Raw genomic sequence first — 14,451 nt, forward strand, 5'->3', positions numbered from 1 at the left:
CTACTTTAAATAGCAAGTCCAAATTCTTGAAACAAATGCTAATAATGCCACTATCTCATCTGCTTATCACATACCTATATCTAGTCAATCATTGAAAGCCCAAGAAAAACAGATTTGAAGGATCCTTTTAAGGTTTTGGTTCTGTGTTAATGTGGTGGAAATGGAAGACATGCAAGTAGATTCTATAGTGCCTCTATGATCTCCTTATACATAAAGCAAACGATTTTAGCTTGGGTACCTGCCCCATGATCATCATTCTGGAGGTAGTGCATGGAGAGAAGGTGGTCTCACAGGTAGGCAAGTCTCAAAATACTTAGAATTTTATAGGTGAAAACATTTAAACACCAACCTGAAAACCTACCAAAAGCCCATGAAGACTGTTGAACATGACTGTAACATGCTCTCTAATAGAAGAGTAACCACTTATGGGGGCAATGATATTCTACGGTATTTAAAATTCTGAATTATCTTCTGGGTACTAAAATACCATTATCTCAAGAAAAGAGGCGTAAGGCAACTACAGTGAGGTCCAAATCCAAAAGAAAATACAAATTGCAGAGAAGGATTCTGTATAAGTAACAACTTTATTGTAACTTGATGTGCTGAAATGCAAAAAAAATATTTTCAGCAACAAGATACAAAAAGTATTTCACCATTAACATCAGCTGATAAAAAAGCTGGATGGTTTGATGCAGATGTTTACATATCTGAATTCTCAATCACTTCCACCTCAAAACAGGTCTAAATAATTTCATTAATTATCATTTCTAAAATAGGACTCATTTATGTTAACCCCTCTTTCTGAATTCTCAAAAGCCAGGATTATCTACAATGAAAAGCACTTTAACAAAATGCATTCCCTTTCCAAACTAAGTCCATTTACTGCAAACAAAAGACAAGTTGTGAGACTAATTAAAACAGATTATAAACTATAGCCTATCAGGAGGATCAATGTCAGTTGAAAGAAAACAGTTAATTTTAGGCTGTCAATTAAAATTCAGAATATTTGGATAAAGTGTAGCTTTTAACATTAATACTCACAGCTGTCAATTGTATTTCAATTTGCACTTGGGTATCTTCTAAAATAATGGACTTATTTTATGAGGGTAAGTAGTAAATAGGCCTTATGCTGTCCCTCAACACAGTGATGAGTTTCTTTCTAAATATTTAAATCACTATGGCTGTGTCTACACTACAAAAATAACTTCGAAGTCGCTTACTTCAAAGTGCAACTTCAAAGTTGAGTGTCTACACACACCCTTCGAAGTTTGACTTTGAAGTAGTAGGGCACTACTCAATTCCTGGCAATGGAATAAGGACTTCAAAGTTGGGCTCCCGACTTCAGAGTTAACTTTGAAGTAAGGGAAAGTGTGTGTAGACTCTCTACTGGCTACTTTGAAGTTAGTTCCTAATGTGGACGCACCCTACAAGAACCAAATACTTGAAGTAAAAACCAAATTACCTCAGTAATTTAAGCCTTTGTGTTTGCAATTTCCACATTTTAGAAATCACAAAAACAAAAATCTATCTGTAATCATACAACCAAGAAATATTTTGTTGGCAACAATTATCCAATACATAAGTTGGTAAACCTTATTAAAAGTTTGTTTTTATCATTTATTATCCAGCGAATAAATCTGAATTTAACAATCAAGTAAAACATAATATTCAAATCAGTATTCCATAACTTGTATCTATCTCACCTTTACTTATTTTGCAAACATTCTCCTTAAGAACTTGTAAAATATTTGTTTTAAAGATTAAATATTCTTTTAATTTTGTATTCATTGCAAAGGTATCCTAGAAAAGGCACTCTGTGTTCATACTTTTGAATGCAGTGAATGGACTATGAAACAAGGTTGTTTTAAGCTTCATCCATTCAAAACACCTCCCCAGAAAAGGTCCAAATGGAAAAATTATGTAATCAGTTCTACCATCATCCCAACAGTGAACTGAGTGTTTTTTTGTTTTTTTTTTTAATAAAAGTCATTCAAAAAAAAGAACCACCACACAAAATCACACATACACAGACCACATGCAGGGTTCTCCCTAGAAAAGTTTGGAAGTTGTGGCTCATGTATATTTAAGAGAATAATGTTAGAAAGACAAACTAATATACCACCACACTTTGTACTCCAAATCCTTTAAGCAGATCAAATACACTTCTGTATGCTGGCTTGAAAGACTATACTTTTGTACTAGAGAGTTTTACATCTGCTGAAATTGAAACTGATCATTGCGTTTTTAAAAAAGACATTCTGAAATGTAAGGAATACAAATCAAAATAAAAGCAGGAGGCTGAATCTAAAAGGAGACAGTTGTTCATACCAGCTATTGACTTAAGTCCAGTGAGAACTCTGCATGTGGTTCAACCAAGAATGAGAATGTAAATAATTAGTGCACACTTGAGAATACAGCAATTATTTTACCATTTTTCTTAAGAGCAGACAAAACTTAAAATTATACATAATAAATAAAACCAAATATAAGCATATCAACTGTCATGATTTTCCATTTCTGTAAGGTATGGTGTGCACTGCCTTACTGGAAAAATGGATATGTCTACAAATATAGAGATTCCTACAGCACAGTGTTTGACATTTTTGGTACAAAGTGTGCTATTACAATTTAAAAAAAAATCTTCAGAACAAAATCCTTAGGCTTTGTATTAGATTATTACTCCATGTTGTAATTTAGAACAAGATGAACTGGACAATCAATTACACTATTAAATATTCAAGTCACTTTATGTATTAGAGCTGCAAGTTTCAACAGTGAGTTTGTTCATGATGATACAAACACATTAGTTCTTATTTGTTATATACTGCAGCAAATATGTCATTTTTTGGAGGGAACATGTATTTTCATAAACCCTAACGTGAAGAATGCATCCAATATCTTAATTTAGATAAATATTTAAAGAAACATTGGATAAACATTAAACTACTCTATAAATAGAGCCTGGTAAAATACACCCTGTACCATTTAGACACTAGTCTAAGAATGGTTCTGATTTTATACTTAAGCCACAAAGATTTAGTTCAATAATTCAGAGGTTTTTTTAAAAAAAAAGAAAAACTGGAGGGGGCACTTATTTCTGGTTTGTCCATATTAAAGGATTACTTGGTAATAAAAGCATATATACTTTACCCTCCTATAATTCACTGGGATTAATTTTGAGAAACCTTAAAGAAATCAGGAGGTACCTTTTGAGAAGGTAAATCTTAAATTTACTGACATGTTTATCATAACAACGTTTATAAATCCAGTGAGAGCTCCTCCCATTTCCCACTATTAAATGAAAATCTTGACAAATAACTAACAGCATATTATAATCCTTACAGTAAATTCTATGTTATAACTCAGGAAACATTTAGAAATGTGCACTACTGCACCTTCCCCCCCCAGTTGTAAACAAAGCTATCAAACACTGAAAATGTCGGTATTAAAGCTAAGGTTCATATAATAAAGAACTGGCCCATGACAAGCAGTTTACAAATGTTTCATCCTTTTCACATTATGCAGAATTTCAATGCCACCCACAATGCTAGTACAATAACCAAAATGCTAGAAAAAGCAAGCTTGTGCTTGCAAATACCATCTGACATCTCAGGGATCTATTCTTCCTATGAGCTGTTTCTTCCATTAGTGTGAATAGAAATTGTGCACACGTGTTGAGTGAAGAACAGACCCTCTTCCAAAGTTTGTTGTGTCATTCACATGCCTTTGTCAAATATTTGAAAATATTCAATATAGAATGAGAGCTTACAATATTCACACTCATTTAAATCCTCATAGACATGCTTTTCTTGTTCGTAATAACAAAACTAAATCCCATGTGGCAGTGGGCATCTTAAAATGTATTTAAAAAGTTACGCCACAAATACCTGTACCTCATTAATTCATCAAAAGCAAAATATATATGTACCACACAACATACAAAAGATACGCATTAAAAGTGCATATTCTGAATCCATTTGGCCCATTTCTTAAATTTACATTTGGTCATTCCATGCATCCTTTACTTTTCTATGGAACCATACATGTGAGATATAAATAATGTCTTCAAATACAATACTATTCCCTCTTCACAGCAAAATCTTTACCTTTACCTTATTCTCCATCCAATGTAAACTAGTGATGGACCATAAAGAAACACAGGCAAAAGGTTTATTGTGTTTCTTTTTTAACACATTTGTTAGACAGCTTTGACATACACACAATAGGCATTACAAACGATATTGAAAATACATTTTTGGGCCAAACCATTGCATATTTGCCCCCACAATGAAAAATAAATTATGTTCATAGCCGTATATTGCCATTAACAGCTTGTTGGCATCCTCTGAAAGTAAAACTGGTTCCCCCTATGTATTGAACTTGGACTGGGGGCACATTGTGTGTCCCTAGTGCAAGTGCTTTTAAATGAGAAGCTAGTTGAATCCTTCCAGTTAGCACAAAACCAAAACTATAATCTTCATTTTTTAAAAAATAATGGAAGATCCCTTTCAAAAGTTAATCTTCAGTTATCAACTTTACTGCATTATGGAGCTAGTGCAATCCTGCATAGCCTAGTCAAAAGACAAGGCACAATTTAAAAAAAAAAAAAAATCAAGATACATTAGACTATATGGACTAGAGAGTCATTGAAGATAATTTAAGGCCTTTCAGTGAACTAGAGAGTAATCAGTCTAATTTAAAGCTGAGGATTAAACCATAAATTATCCAACTGAAAAGCAAACAATAGGCTTTTTCAGCTTCTGTTCTGTGGACAAGGATAACAAAAATTCTTGTTATGGTTTGTGAAAACACCTCTGGACATGGAGGAGGAGGAGTCATTTCAGTTTCTCTAAAGTTCATGGAAGATTTCATGACTGCTTTAGCCGTTTGCGCGGAATGCCAAACTGTGGACACTGTGCAGATGCTAATGCTCGAAAGGCCTCTGCTACTAAGTGAGGATGAGAGTGGATCATGGACTTCCAGCCTGCTGTTTCCATTATGTCTGTTGCTTGGCTGACAACAAAAGATTTAAGAAAAATCACAGTTAAAATGTATTACATCCATATAACGCTGAATACTATAAAAGCTGAATCTGGAAAATACTTAGAATGATTTCACATGTGACATGCTGCAATTGACTGCAGTTGTATGTTATTTGTAACCAACACTGTATTCACTTATAGTTTAGTACAATTACAGGTTAACTGGAATAAATATATTTAACATGGTTCTGCAGTTTGAATTTTCCACTGAATGAAGTTAACTATGCCATGCTTTCAGCCAAGGCTATGCACTAACTGTGTGCAGGGGTCTAAAGGATCAGCATATTTCATATGCCAGTAATAATTCTTCACTACTGAACTCACTGACACTATATCAGTATACACTGTATTCTGGGGGACACACGGATATAAAATCCTTTTGTTGAAGGTCAGTAAAGGAAAGGTTCCCTTGGAAACTGTTTAGAAGTTCCAGCTCCACTGTGCACACTTTGGAAGAATCGTCAGGCCAAACCTCCCCAAGACCCATTTCAGTTACAACACTTACAGGCAACCATGGACAACTAGGCTGTACAGAAGTATAGGAATAGCTGATTTTGTCTGTTTTTAAAGTTGATTTCTGAATGATTTGAAACAGTCAAAACTGTGTACCAGCAACCTGACATAACTGCATGATCTTATCTCTCTAGGTTCTTATACTGATGCCCAACACTGGAAATATGTTTGCCACCATGTTTCTCCATCCCCCTTCCTGTATATCTCACTTACTTGTTGCTTCTTCTTTCACATCAGAATGAAAATTCTGTGTGTCTGCCTGTCTATTTGCACGATAGATTCCTGATCCTGGGGGAAGCCTTTGTGCACTCTCATATTCCAAAATAGCAGCCCTATTCTCCCTTCTTATGTTGTGTCTTGCCCTAGTTGCTCTTTATTGCATCAGTGCTGGAGTAGGGCTTCTTACTTTGCTGCAGCCTTCAGCAGGTCGATATATAAAAGGGGGGTGGGGGTGAAGAGGTGTTTGCACAGGTTGCTGCTTCTGCCCTCTCACTGCTCCCCACAGCAGCAAACTGAAGCCAAGTGAGTAAGCAAGCATTAATGTTGGCTACTGTTGTCTTCTAGCTGAGGCAGGTTAGCCTCAGCTCTTTTGCTCCATGGAAGGGAAAGGGAAAGAAGGGGGTAGAATTGTGGAAGAGTATGTCCTGGAAAGCAAGGCAGCTGTTGCAGCAGCTTAACTTCACCTTGTTCTGGTGGCACTGACATTTGAAAAGGACACCTTCTACGGCTAAACAGACTACAGCAGGTTCGTCTTTACTCCTGTGGCAGTCAAAGCAAAGAGTGGCTCTCTTGTACTACCAGATAACGTCGGAAGTATGTGTGGCATGAAAAGGGAATTTTAAACTTCAGGAATCATTTTACTTACTTGCTATTCCAGTTTTTCCCATCTTTACACCCAAGCTGTCTAAGAACGCTGCACCTATGATAAGAGGAATACAAAATATTTAGAAAGCAGGCATATTTAAGGTATTCTTTCATGTGTCATAAAAAGGAACACTACTTGCCTGTTAATAAAATCTATTGCTTGTGCTTTCAACTGTTCCGCACTGTGCAAATCTGCGAGGATAAGAATGTCAGCAACGTTTTCTACTGACAGGTTACTACAGAGTGCCTCTTCACACATGACCTTCAGCCGTTCCAGTGCATACTAATGAAAGAAAAAACTATACTAATCATTCTTCACACTTATTCTTTCTGCTGTAATCTGCAAAGCACAACAAATCAAAAGAACAACCGCCCCAATCCTGTGAAGTTCTTAGCACCATTCCTCAAGACTGAGCAGCATCCCTCACAGGAGAATTACTAAAACCGCTAAATTAAAATTAATGCTGGACTCTGTACTCCCTCCCCTGGTACTAACATGACAAAAAGGTCAAGAGAAGCAACAAATATTTAAAAATAGCAGGATACTAGGAACTGCAAAACTCAAATCAGACCACTGGCTCAAAAATCAAGTAAAACATCTGACAACGTCCAATCCCAGAAATTTCAGATGAAAGTGCACGAATCACCAGAACGGAAAATTAAATAAAATTCCACTGGAAGAGAAGGTTCCTCCTAACTCCTGTCACTGACTTGCCTGTTCCCTAGCCAGAACATCAGCATTTGAATTATTAGCCACATAAGAAGCATTTTAAACTTCTTCTAACCTCTTACCTTCAACATTATACTGTGGCAATGAGTTCCATTGATATACATGAAAATAAAAACAAATTTATAACTGACCAGTGCTCTGGGACTCATTAAAAGTTCAATAATTCTTGCACTAAATAAAGGCACATAAGGAATACCTAATTTCCCTCTCTAAAGTTTTTTTTTTTTTTTTTGGAGGGGGATAATATTTTTTTAATATCTCCCAGGTTCCTCTTTCAGGAAAATTGTGATACAGAATTATTTTTCCATACCCCTAACCATTTTGTTTTCCTGTTTCTGACCCTCTGATATATCTGCTGTATGCTTGAAACAGGATGACCAGAACTACATCAAGCAATCTAAGCAAAGGTATAATATTGACATGTAAAAGGAATTATATCCTCTTTCAGATTCCATGCATCTCAACATTGCTTACTTTTTGACCAGTGCTGCACATTGAACATTCTCTTTAAGCTGTATACAAGGCCACTCAGATCTTTTAAAGTGCGAATACTTAATTTAGAATCCATCAGTTGTACAAATTCCAAAGTCTCCATAAAAAACTAAAATTAAAATTTAAAAATTTAGAAATAATCACTGCATAAAAAAGTGAAGCTGCCACATGTATTTGTTACTTATTAATACAAATAGAATACACAAACAGACACACAGACAAAGGAAAACCACACTGCTTTATCTCAACTAAATTTCTCCATTCTCAGACCATTTCTGTTTCAATTCACTATTCTTCTGTTCTCTAGGGTGCTTCTATTTGGATCATACAAATAACAGCCAGTTACAATAGAGCCACCTCTAGCAGATGAGGCAGAAGTTTAACAGAGTTGCTTTTGTAACACTGCAGAACTACTTTTTAGACTATTATTTTTCATTCAAAAAAAAAAAAAAAGAGAGCAAGCAGCCTTTGGCAGTTTCTGGTATTAGCAATCATACCATAGATAAAAGTCTTCATTTATGCAGGAACACTACTTCTCCAGTTCTCTCCACTGTTGAGTGCCTTTAATATCTATCTCAGACTCACTGAGATCTTGAAGATGAGGCACTTTCAGAGGTATGAGAAGAGGGCTAAAATACTGTTTCATCAAGGCCTAGATAGCGGCATACAATAGTTAAGAAGGAATTTAAGAATGAAGTCTTAGACAAAGTTAGCCACAAAGGGGCATCAACGCTGTATTTATGTTAAACAAGGTGCCAAGGTTGCTCATGGCAGCTACAAACCTTTAGTACCAGAAATATTATTTTGAGATATAATTTCAAGTGAGTATAATATAATAAACAAGTATGACTTTCATATAAAAGTCTCCTTCTCTAATCAACTAGTAGTCAGTCCAAAGTCAAACAGTTGGTGAAGGACCTGACGAAGGAAAAAAATGTAGACAAGTAGAAGGGCTTGTCTCCACTATATGGTGAATTGTTGCTGGAGTGATCAATCCACTGGCCGTTGATTTATCACATCCTAGATGCGATATATTGATCTCTGAACGCTCTCCCATTGACTCCAGTACTCCATCTGGGTGAGGAGAGTAGCTGGAGTTGATAGGAAAGAAATCTCCACTGACCTTACCACGTGGATGATACCACAACTATTTGCTTAGAGTAGTTACACTATTTGCACACAGTCACTCAACGGGGATGTTGGCGGAACAGGGGGTTAGCGTAGATGAGGCCTAAAGTAATGCATCTTGAGAAGAACAAAGTGAAGAGTTCACATATGGCTGGCTTTTACATTAGCTGCACCCACTTAGAAGAAAACAGACCTCACAGCTGACCCCTAGATGAAATTTTGGCTCAATGTACAATAATAGTAGAATGAGCAAAGAAGAAATTACACTTGTACGGTTCTTCAAAAAAAGATCTTGGAATAGCATATTAAAATATGAAATATTATAAGATCATCTTGAATACGGTGTTGTTGTTTAAGTCCCCCATTTCAAGAAGGCCTGAAGGAACATTTCAGAGAAACAGTGAAAACATTTAAGGGGTGTGGTTAAGGTTTATTTTAAAATAAGACAGATAAGGGCTATTTAGGGGAGTGATTCCCAAACTTACCAGCATCATGCCCCTCTTTTGATTTTTGAGAAACCCTCACCCCCCGCCCACCTTTTCGTTACTAGCATCCAACTGCCCTTTTAACAAAAAATTCAACTCGTAAATTAAAATAAACACAAATTTGACAAAAAAATCTTATTTAAAATTAAAAATAAGCACAAATAATTGTCCTTGGCCCCTTGCAGATGCCTGGTGCAGCCCCAGCTGGCCAGATGCTTGAGCCGCATACCAGCTGCCTGCCTGCCCAAGCCATGTGCTACCAGACCCGCCTGCTCAAGCTGACTGAGCCCTGCAATGCCAGGACCAGCTGCCCAAGCCTGTAAGCCCTGTGAGCTGCCCATCTGAGCCTCAGGAGCCCCCCCCCCTCGCCCCCCAACCTGAGCCAAGCCCCTCCCCTCCCTCAAAAGCCAGGTTCCACCAGTCCCCACTCTTACCCAATTCCCCATCCTCCTCCCCCGAGCTAGGCACTCCCAGTCCCCCATCTAACACCATCCTTCCCCTCCCCGGCAATCCACACTCACTCACCTTTGCAGGAGACATCTACCTCCGCATGGGTCTTCGCCAGCTGCCTACTTTTTTATAGCAGCTGTGCCAAGCCACCCGGGTAAAATGGCAGGGGCTGAGAGCCAGAAGCAAAGGCCAGCTCTTTCTTGGAGTGGGGGAATGATGTGGGGGAGAGGAGGGCTGGGTCGCCTCGCACTGCCACCACGTGAAATTTCTTCATGCTCACCTCCAGGAGGGCACCCCCTCCCCCCGAATTTGGGAAACCATAATTTTAGGGTCATAAGAAACAAAGATGACAAAGCTATAGAAACAGTTATGTAGTAGTTATAGAAGGTGGCCCTGTTTGTTTATTCTATCTCATAATACAAAGGAGACACTTTTGTCAATACTAATTTTCAAAAAGATATTTAATATGCTCCCCCATTTCTTCAGAAGAATTTCGGTAGCACATACTCCTAGCAGTCAGGAAATACTTTATTTAGTTTTCAGCTTTCCACCACTCCAAAACATGTCTCCCATCCACCCTCTCCTTTTCTTGTAGCTGTTGGTGCATCTATTTTTCTTTTAGACATCAACTGTGGCAGTATTCAAACAATTCAAAATATACATTTTTAGAATAGGGATTTATGAAACAACAATTCTGAGGCCTTCAAGAGCTAATTACTTACTTTGTCTGCAGCTGCCAACATATTGTCAGCCATTTTGTCAAGGTTTGGCGCTTTCCCCGTGTAAATGAACCTCAACATTTCTTTAAAAACCTCAGGGTCTACATCATTTATTTCTACACGATTCTGTTCAATAAAAACAAAAAAGGAAAAACCATAACAGCCATTAATTTTGGAATTAAATGTTAAGAACATCATCTACTTCGCTTGTTACAAGCTTTTACTTCTTATCCATCACACAAAAACCTCACAAGGTTACGTTGGAATTTCTAGATTCAACTGTAGACCTACAGTCAAGATCCTCTTTTTCCATCACCTTCACAAGTTAGTCTGATGGAGATCCCAGCCCTCTTAGAAGTGGCTGGATTTATATGGAATCTGCTATGCAAAAATTATCTTAAAGAATGCAATATGGTCTGTGGGATTTTTAAAAATACATCCTGGTCTGGATTTAAATTCATCAGCATTCCTTGAAACAGCAAGAAACACAAGTACTGGAGAGAGCAAAACGTTTGCCAATAGAAAAGAGAAGAGTGAGCCTTCATTTGCTCAATTTAGTGGGGACAACTTTTTCTGGAAGTGACTCTTAAGGCAGGCCTGGCCAAGACCATGTTTTTACCTCACTTGAATCCCTAAGACAGCATCTACACTAGCCCCCTTCTTCAAAGGGGGGCATGGAAATGACACGGACTGGGGAATATTAGTGAGGCACTGCCATGCATGTGCAGTGCCTTATTAGCATAATGGCGGACGCACGAATTTTGAAGCTGCTAACTTCCAAGTGCTGACAGGCAGTCTACATGCATGCACTTTGAAATACACCCCCATGTCATCCCTTACTCCCATGTCATCTTGGAAAAAATACAAATTTTGTGTCTTGAAATTAGTCACTAGTTGTGATGAAGGGCAACATGCACAACTTTGAGAGGTGTTGTGTCAAGTTGACTGCAAACCCAGGAAGAAAATATTGCATCATTTTATGCTTTATTCATATTTGCAAAGTTATTTTTGTACACACAAAGAACAAGAATGAAAACTGAGACTCTAGTTATCCAACGGCTGAAATCTATGTATGGCAAGTTCTACCACTGCAGAGCTATGGAATATGCAGGATCAGGCCTAATAATCCAGATGATGAGTGTCATCTCCAGATCTAACAGAGTTAGAAGGGCTCCAAGATGATGTTACAGCTACATGTAGGCATCCTTCAGTCTACGTAGACTATGGATCACGCCCTTTAAAGTTTCAATTTAGGACTTCATTTACAGCGTCTACTGTGACTATGAAGACCCAGACAAGAGTGACAGTCCTTGCTGCATCTCTTGCAGATGTGGTGGGTGTCTGGCAAGTCCGTAGTGTGCTTTCTGTGAGCTCACTTCTCCTCTGCTAGCTGTCTGATCTTCATCTCACCCTTCTGAAGGCCCTTGTGTAACCCTTGCCTCCATCTGCTGCGGTCGTCTGCTAGTTCCTCCCAGTTGTCCAGCTCCATGTCTACCTCTCTGAGGTCTCTATTGCAGACATCTTTGTAGCGCAACTGGGGGCGTCCGGGAGGTCTTTTGCCAGAGGCTAGATCACCATACAGGATGTCTTTTGGAATCCTTCCATCATTCATCCTGTGGACGTGGCCAAGCCAGCGGAGCCGACGCTGCCTGAGGAGGGTGTGCATGGTTGGGATTCCAGCTTGCTCGAGGACGGCAGTGTTGGTCACTCTGTCCTTCCATGATATTCCAAGGATGTGCCTGAGGCAGCGCAAGTGGAAGACGTTCAGCCTCTTTTCCTGGTGGGCATACAGGGTCCAAGTCTCGCTGCCATAAAGGAGGGTGCTGAGGATGCAGGCTCTGTAGACTTGCATTTTGGTGTGAGTGTACAGCTTGTTGTTATTCCGCACTCTCTTGCTGAGTCTGGACAGAGTTGTGGCTGCTTTTCCAATCCTCCTATTTAGCTCAGTGTCCAACGACAGGGTGTCAGTGATGGTGGACCCGAGGTAAACGAACTCGTGGATGACCTCTAACGTATAGTTGTCAGTGCTGATTGATGGGGATTCAACAACATCCTGACCGAGTACGTTTGTCTTCTTTAGGCTGATGGTAAGCCCAAAGTCCTTGCACGCTTTGGAGAACTGATCCAGCAGTTGTTGAAGTTGGTCTTCTGTGTGAGACACTACAGCAGCATCGTCTGCAAACAGCATGTCTCTGATGAGGACTTCCCGCACCTTAGACTTAGCTTTCAGCCTTGCAACATTAAAGAGTTTCCCATCAGATCTTGTGTGCAGCAAGATGCCCTCTGTTGAAGATCCAAAGGCATGCTTCAGGAGGAGTGCGAAGAAGATCCCGAACAATGTCAGAGCAAGCACACATCCTTGTTTGACGCCGCTCCTGATTTTGAAAGCATCCGATAATGCGCCGTCATATTGGATGGTTCCTCTCATGTCTTCGTGGAACGACTGGATCATCTTGAGTAACTGTGGAGGACAGCCTATCTTGTGGAGCAGTTTGAACAGACCATCCCTGCTGACCAAGTCGAAGGCCTTGGTCAGGTCGATGAAGGCTATGTAGAGTAGCTTCCTCTGCTCCCTGCACTTCTCCTGAAGCTGCCTTAGAGAGAAGACCATGTCAACAGTAGACCTCTCTGCGCGGAATCCACGCTGTGATTTGGGGTACACCCTTCTCAGCAATCTTCTGGAGTCTGCCGAGGATGACGCGAGCGAACAGTTTACCAGTGACGCTTAGGAGGGAGATTCCACAGTAGTTGTTGCAGTTGCTTCTGTCTCCTTTGTTCTTATACAATGTTACAATGTTGGTGTCACGCATATCCTGTGGAACCTCACCCTCTTTCCAGCACAGACACAGTAGCTCATGTAGGGGTTCCAGGAGTGTGTCCGCGGCACACTTGATTACCTCTGGTGGTATACCATCCTGGCTGGGGCCCTGCCTGCTGCAATGCTGTTGATGGCTCTCTTCAGTTCATCCACAGTCGGTTCCTGATCCAGTTCGTCCATTACCGGTAGGAGCTCGACAGCATCGAGGGCTGCGTCAACCACAACGTTCTCGCATGAGTACAGCTCGGAGTAGTGCTCAACTCAGCACTCCATCTGTTTGGCTTTGTCAGCGATGACTTCACCAGATTTGGATTTCAGAGGTGCCATCTTGTTCTGGGTGGGTCCTAATGCCTTCTTCATACCCTCGTACATTCCTCTGAGATTACCAAAGTCAGCGCAGGTCTGGATGCTGCTGCATAGCTGGAGCCAGTGGTTGTTGGCACAGTGCCTGGCTGTCTGCTGTACTGTTCTTCTGGCCGCTCTAAGTGCTTGCTGGATGCTCTAAGTGCTTGCTGGATACTCTGGCTCGGTGAGCGTTTGTACTCCAGGAGTGCAGCGTGCTTCTTTTCAATGACTGGAACCATCTCATTTGAGTTAGCTTCGAACCAGTTGTTCGTGTTTCTAGCTTTTCTTCCAAACACCGACAAGGCCATGTTGTAAACTGTATCCCTCAGATGTTGCCATTTGGATGTCACATTGGCGCCCCCGGGGCTGCTGCACAGATTTTCCTGGAGAGGGTCTCTGAACTTTTCAGCTTTCTCCGAGTTTGCCGTCTTTCTGGCATCAATGCGGGGCCTTCCAGCAAGTTTAGAGTGGTACAGCTTCTTGGTTCTCAGCTTGAGCTTGGAGCAAACTAGTGAGTGATCTGTATCACAGTCAGCACTACGATAGCTGCGTCAGAAGGACGTTTTTGAGGTTATTACGCCTAGTGATGACCACGTCTAGTTGATGCCAGTGCTTCGAGTGTGGGTGTCTCCATGACACTCTGTGCTGTGGCTTCGTTTGGAAGAATGTGTTTGTGGTGCACAGTTCAAGGAGACGCTGTCCATTGTCATTCATTTTTCCCACACCGAAGTGTCCTAAGCAGGAAGGCCATCAGGCCCAATCAGCTCCAACTCTTGCATTGAAGTCACCCAACATGTACAGTTGTTCACGAGCAGGTATGTGCGCTACAGCAGCGCTAAGCACGTCATAGAACTTGTCTGTTACT

The 14,451-nt window shown here is 40.0% G+C and overlaps 1 protein-coding gene across 4 annotated transcripts in view; it reads right to left on the reverse strand.

The window, feature by feature from the left end:
• Window positions 1-547: 547 nt before the first annotated feature.
• Window positions 548-14,451, reverse strand: part of SPOPL (speckle type BTB/POZ protein like) — a 53,916-nt gene continuing 40,012 nt past the window's right edge. For 3 of the 4 annotated variants that reach the window (XM_075001707.1, XM_075001706.1, XM_075001708.1), the window contains 4 exons: window positions 10,427-10,549; window positions 6,560-6,702; window positions 6,421-6,474; window positions 548-5,020 (listed from right to left, as the gene is read on the reverse strand). In XM_075001707.1, coding sequence (XP_074857808.1) covers window positions 4,687-5,020; window positions 6,421-6,474; window positions 6,560-6,702; window positions 10,427-10,549 — 654 coding nt within the window. In that variant the 3' untranslated portion in view covers window positions 548-4,686. The remainder of the gene's footprint in view (window positions 5,021-6,420; window positions 6,475-6,559; window positions 6,703-10,426; window positions 10,550-14,451) is intronic. The other variant, XM_075001709.1, reaches the window with a different exon arrangement.

The sequence above is a fragment of the Carettochelys insculpta genome, chromosome 8 (assembly GCF_033958435.1).
Source record: "Carettochelys insculpta isolate YL-2023 chromosome 8, ASM3395843v1, whole genome shotgun sequence".
NCBI lineage: Eukaryota > Metazoa > Chordata > Testudines > Carettochelyidae > Carettochelys > Carettochelys insculpta.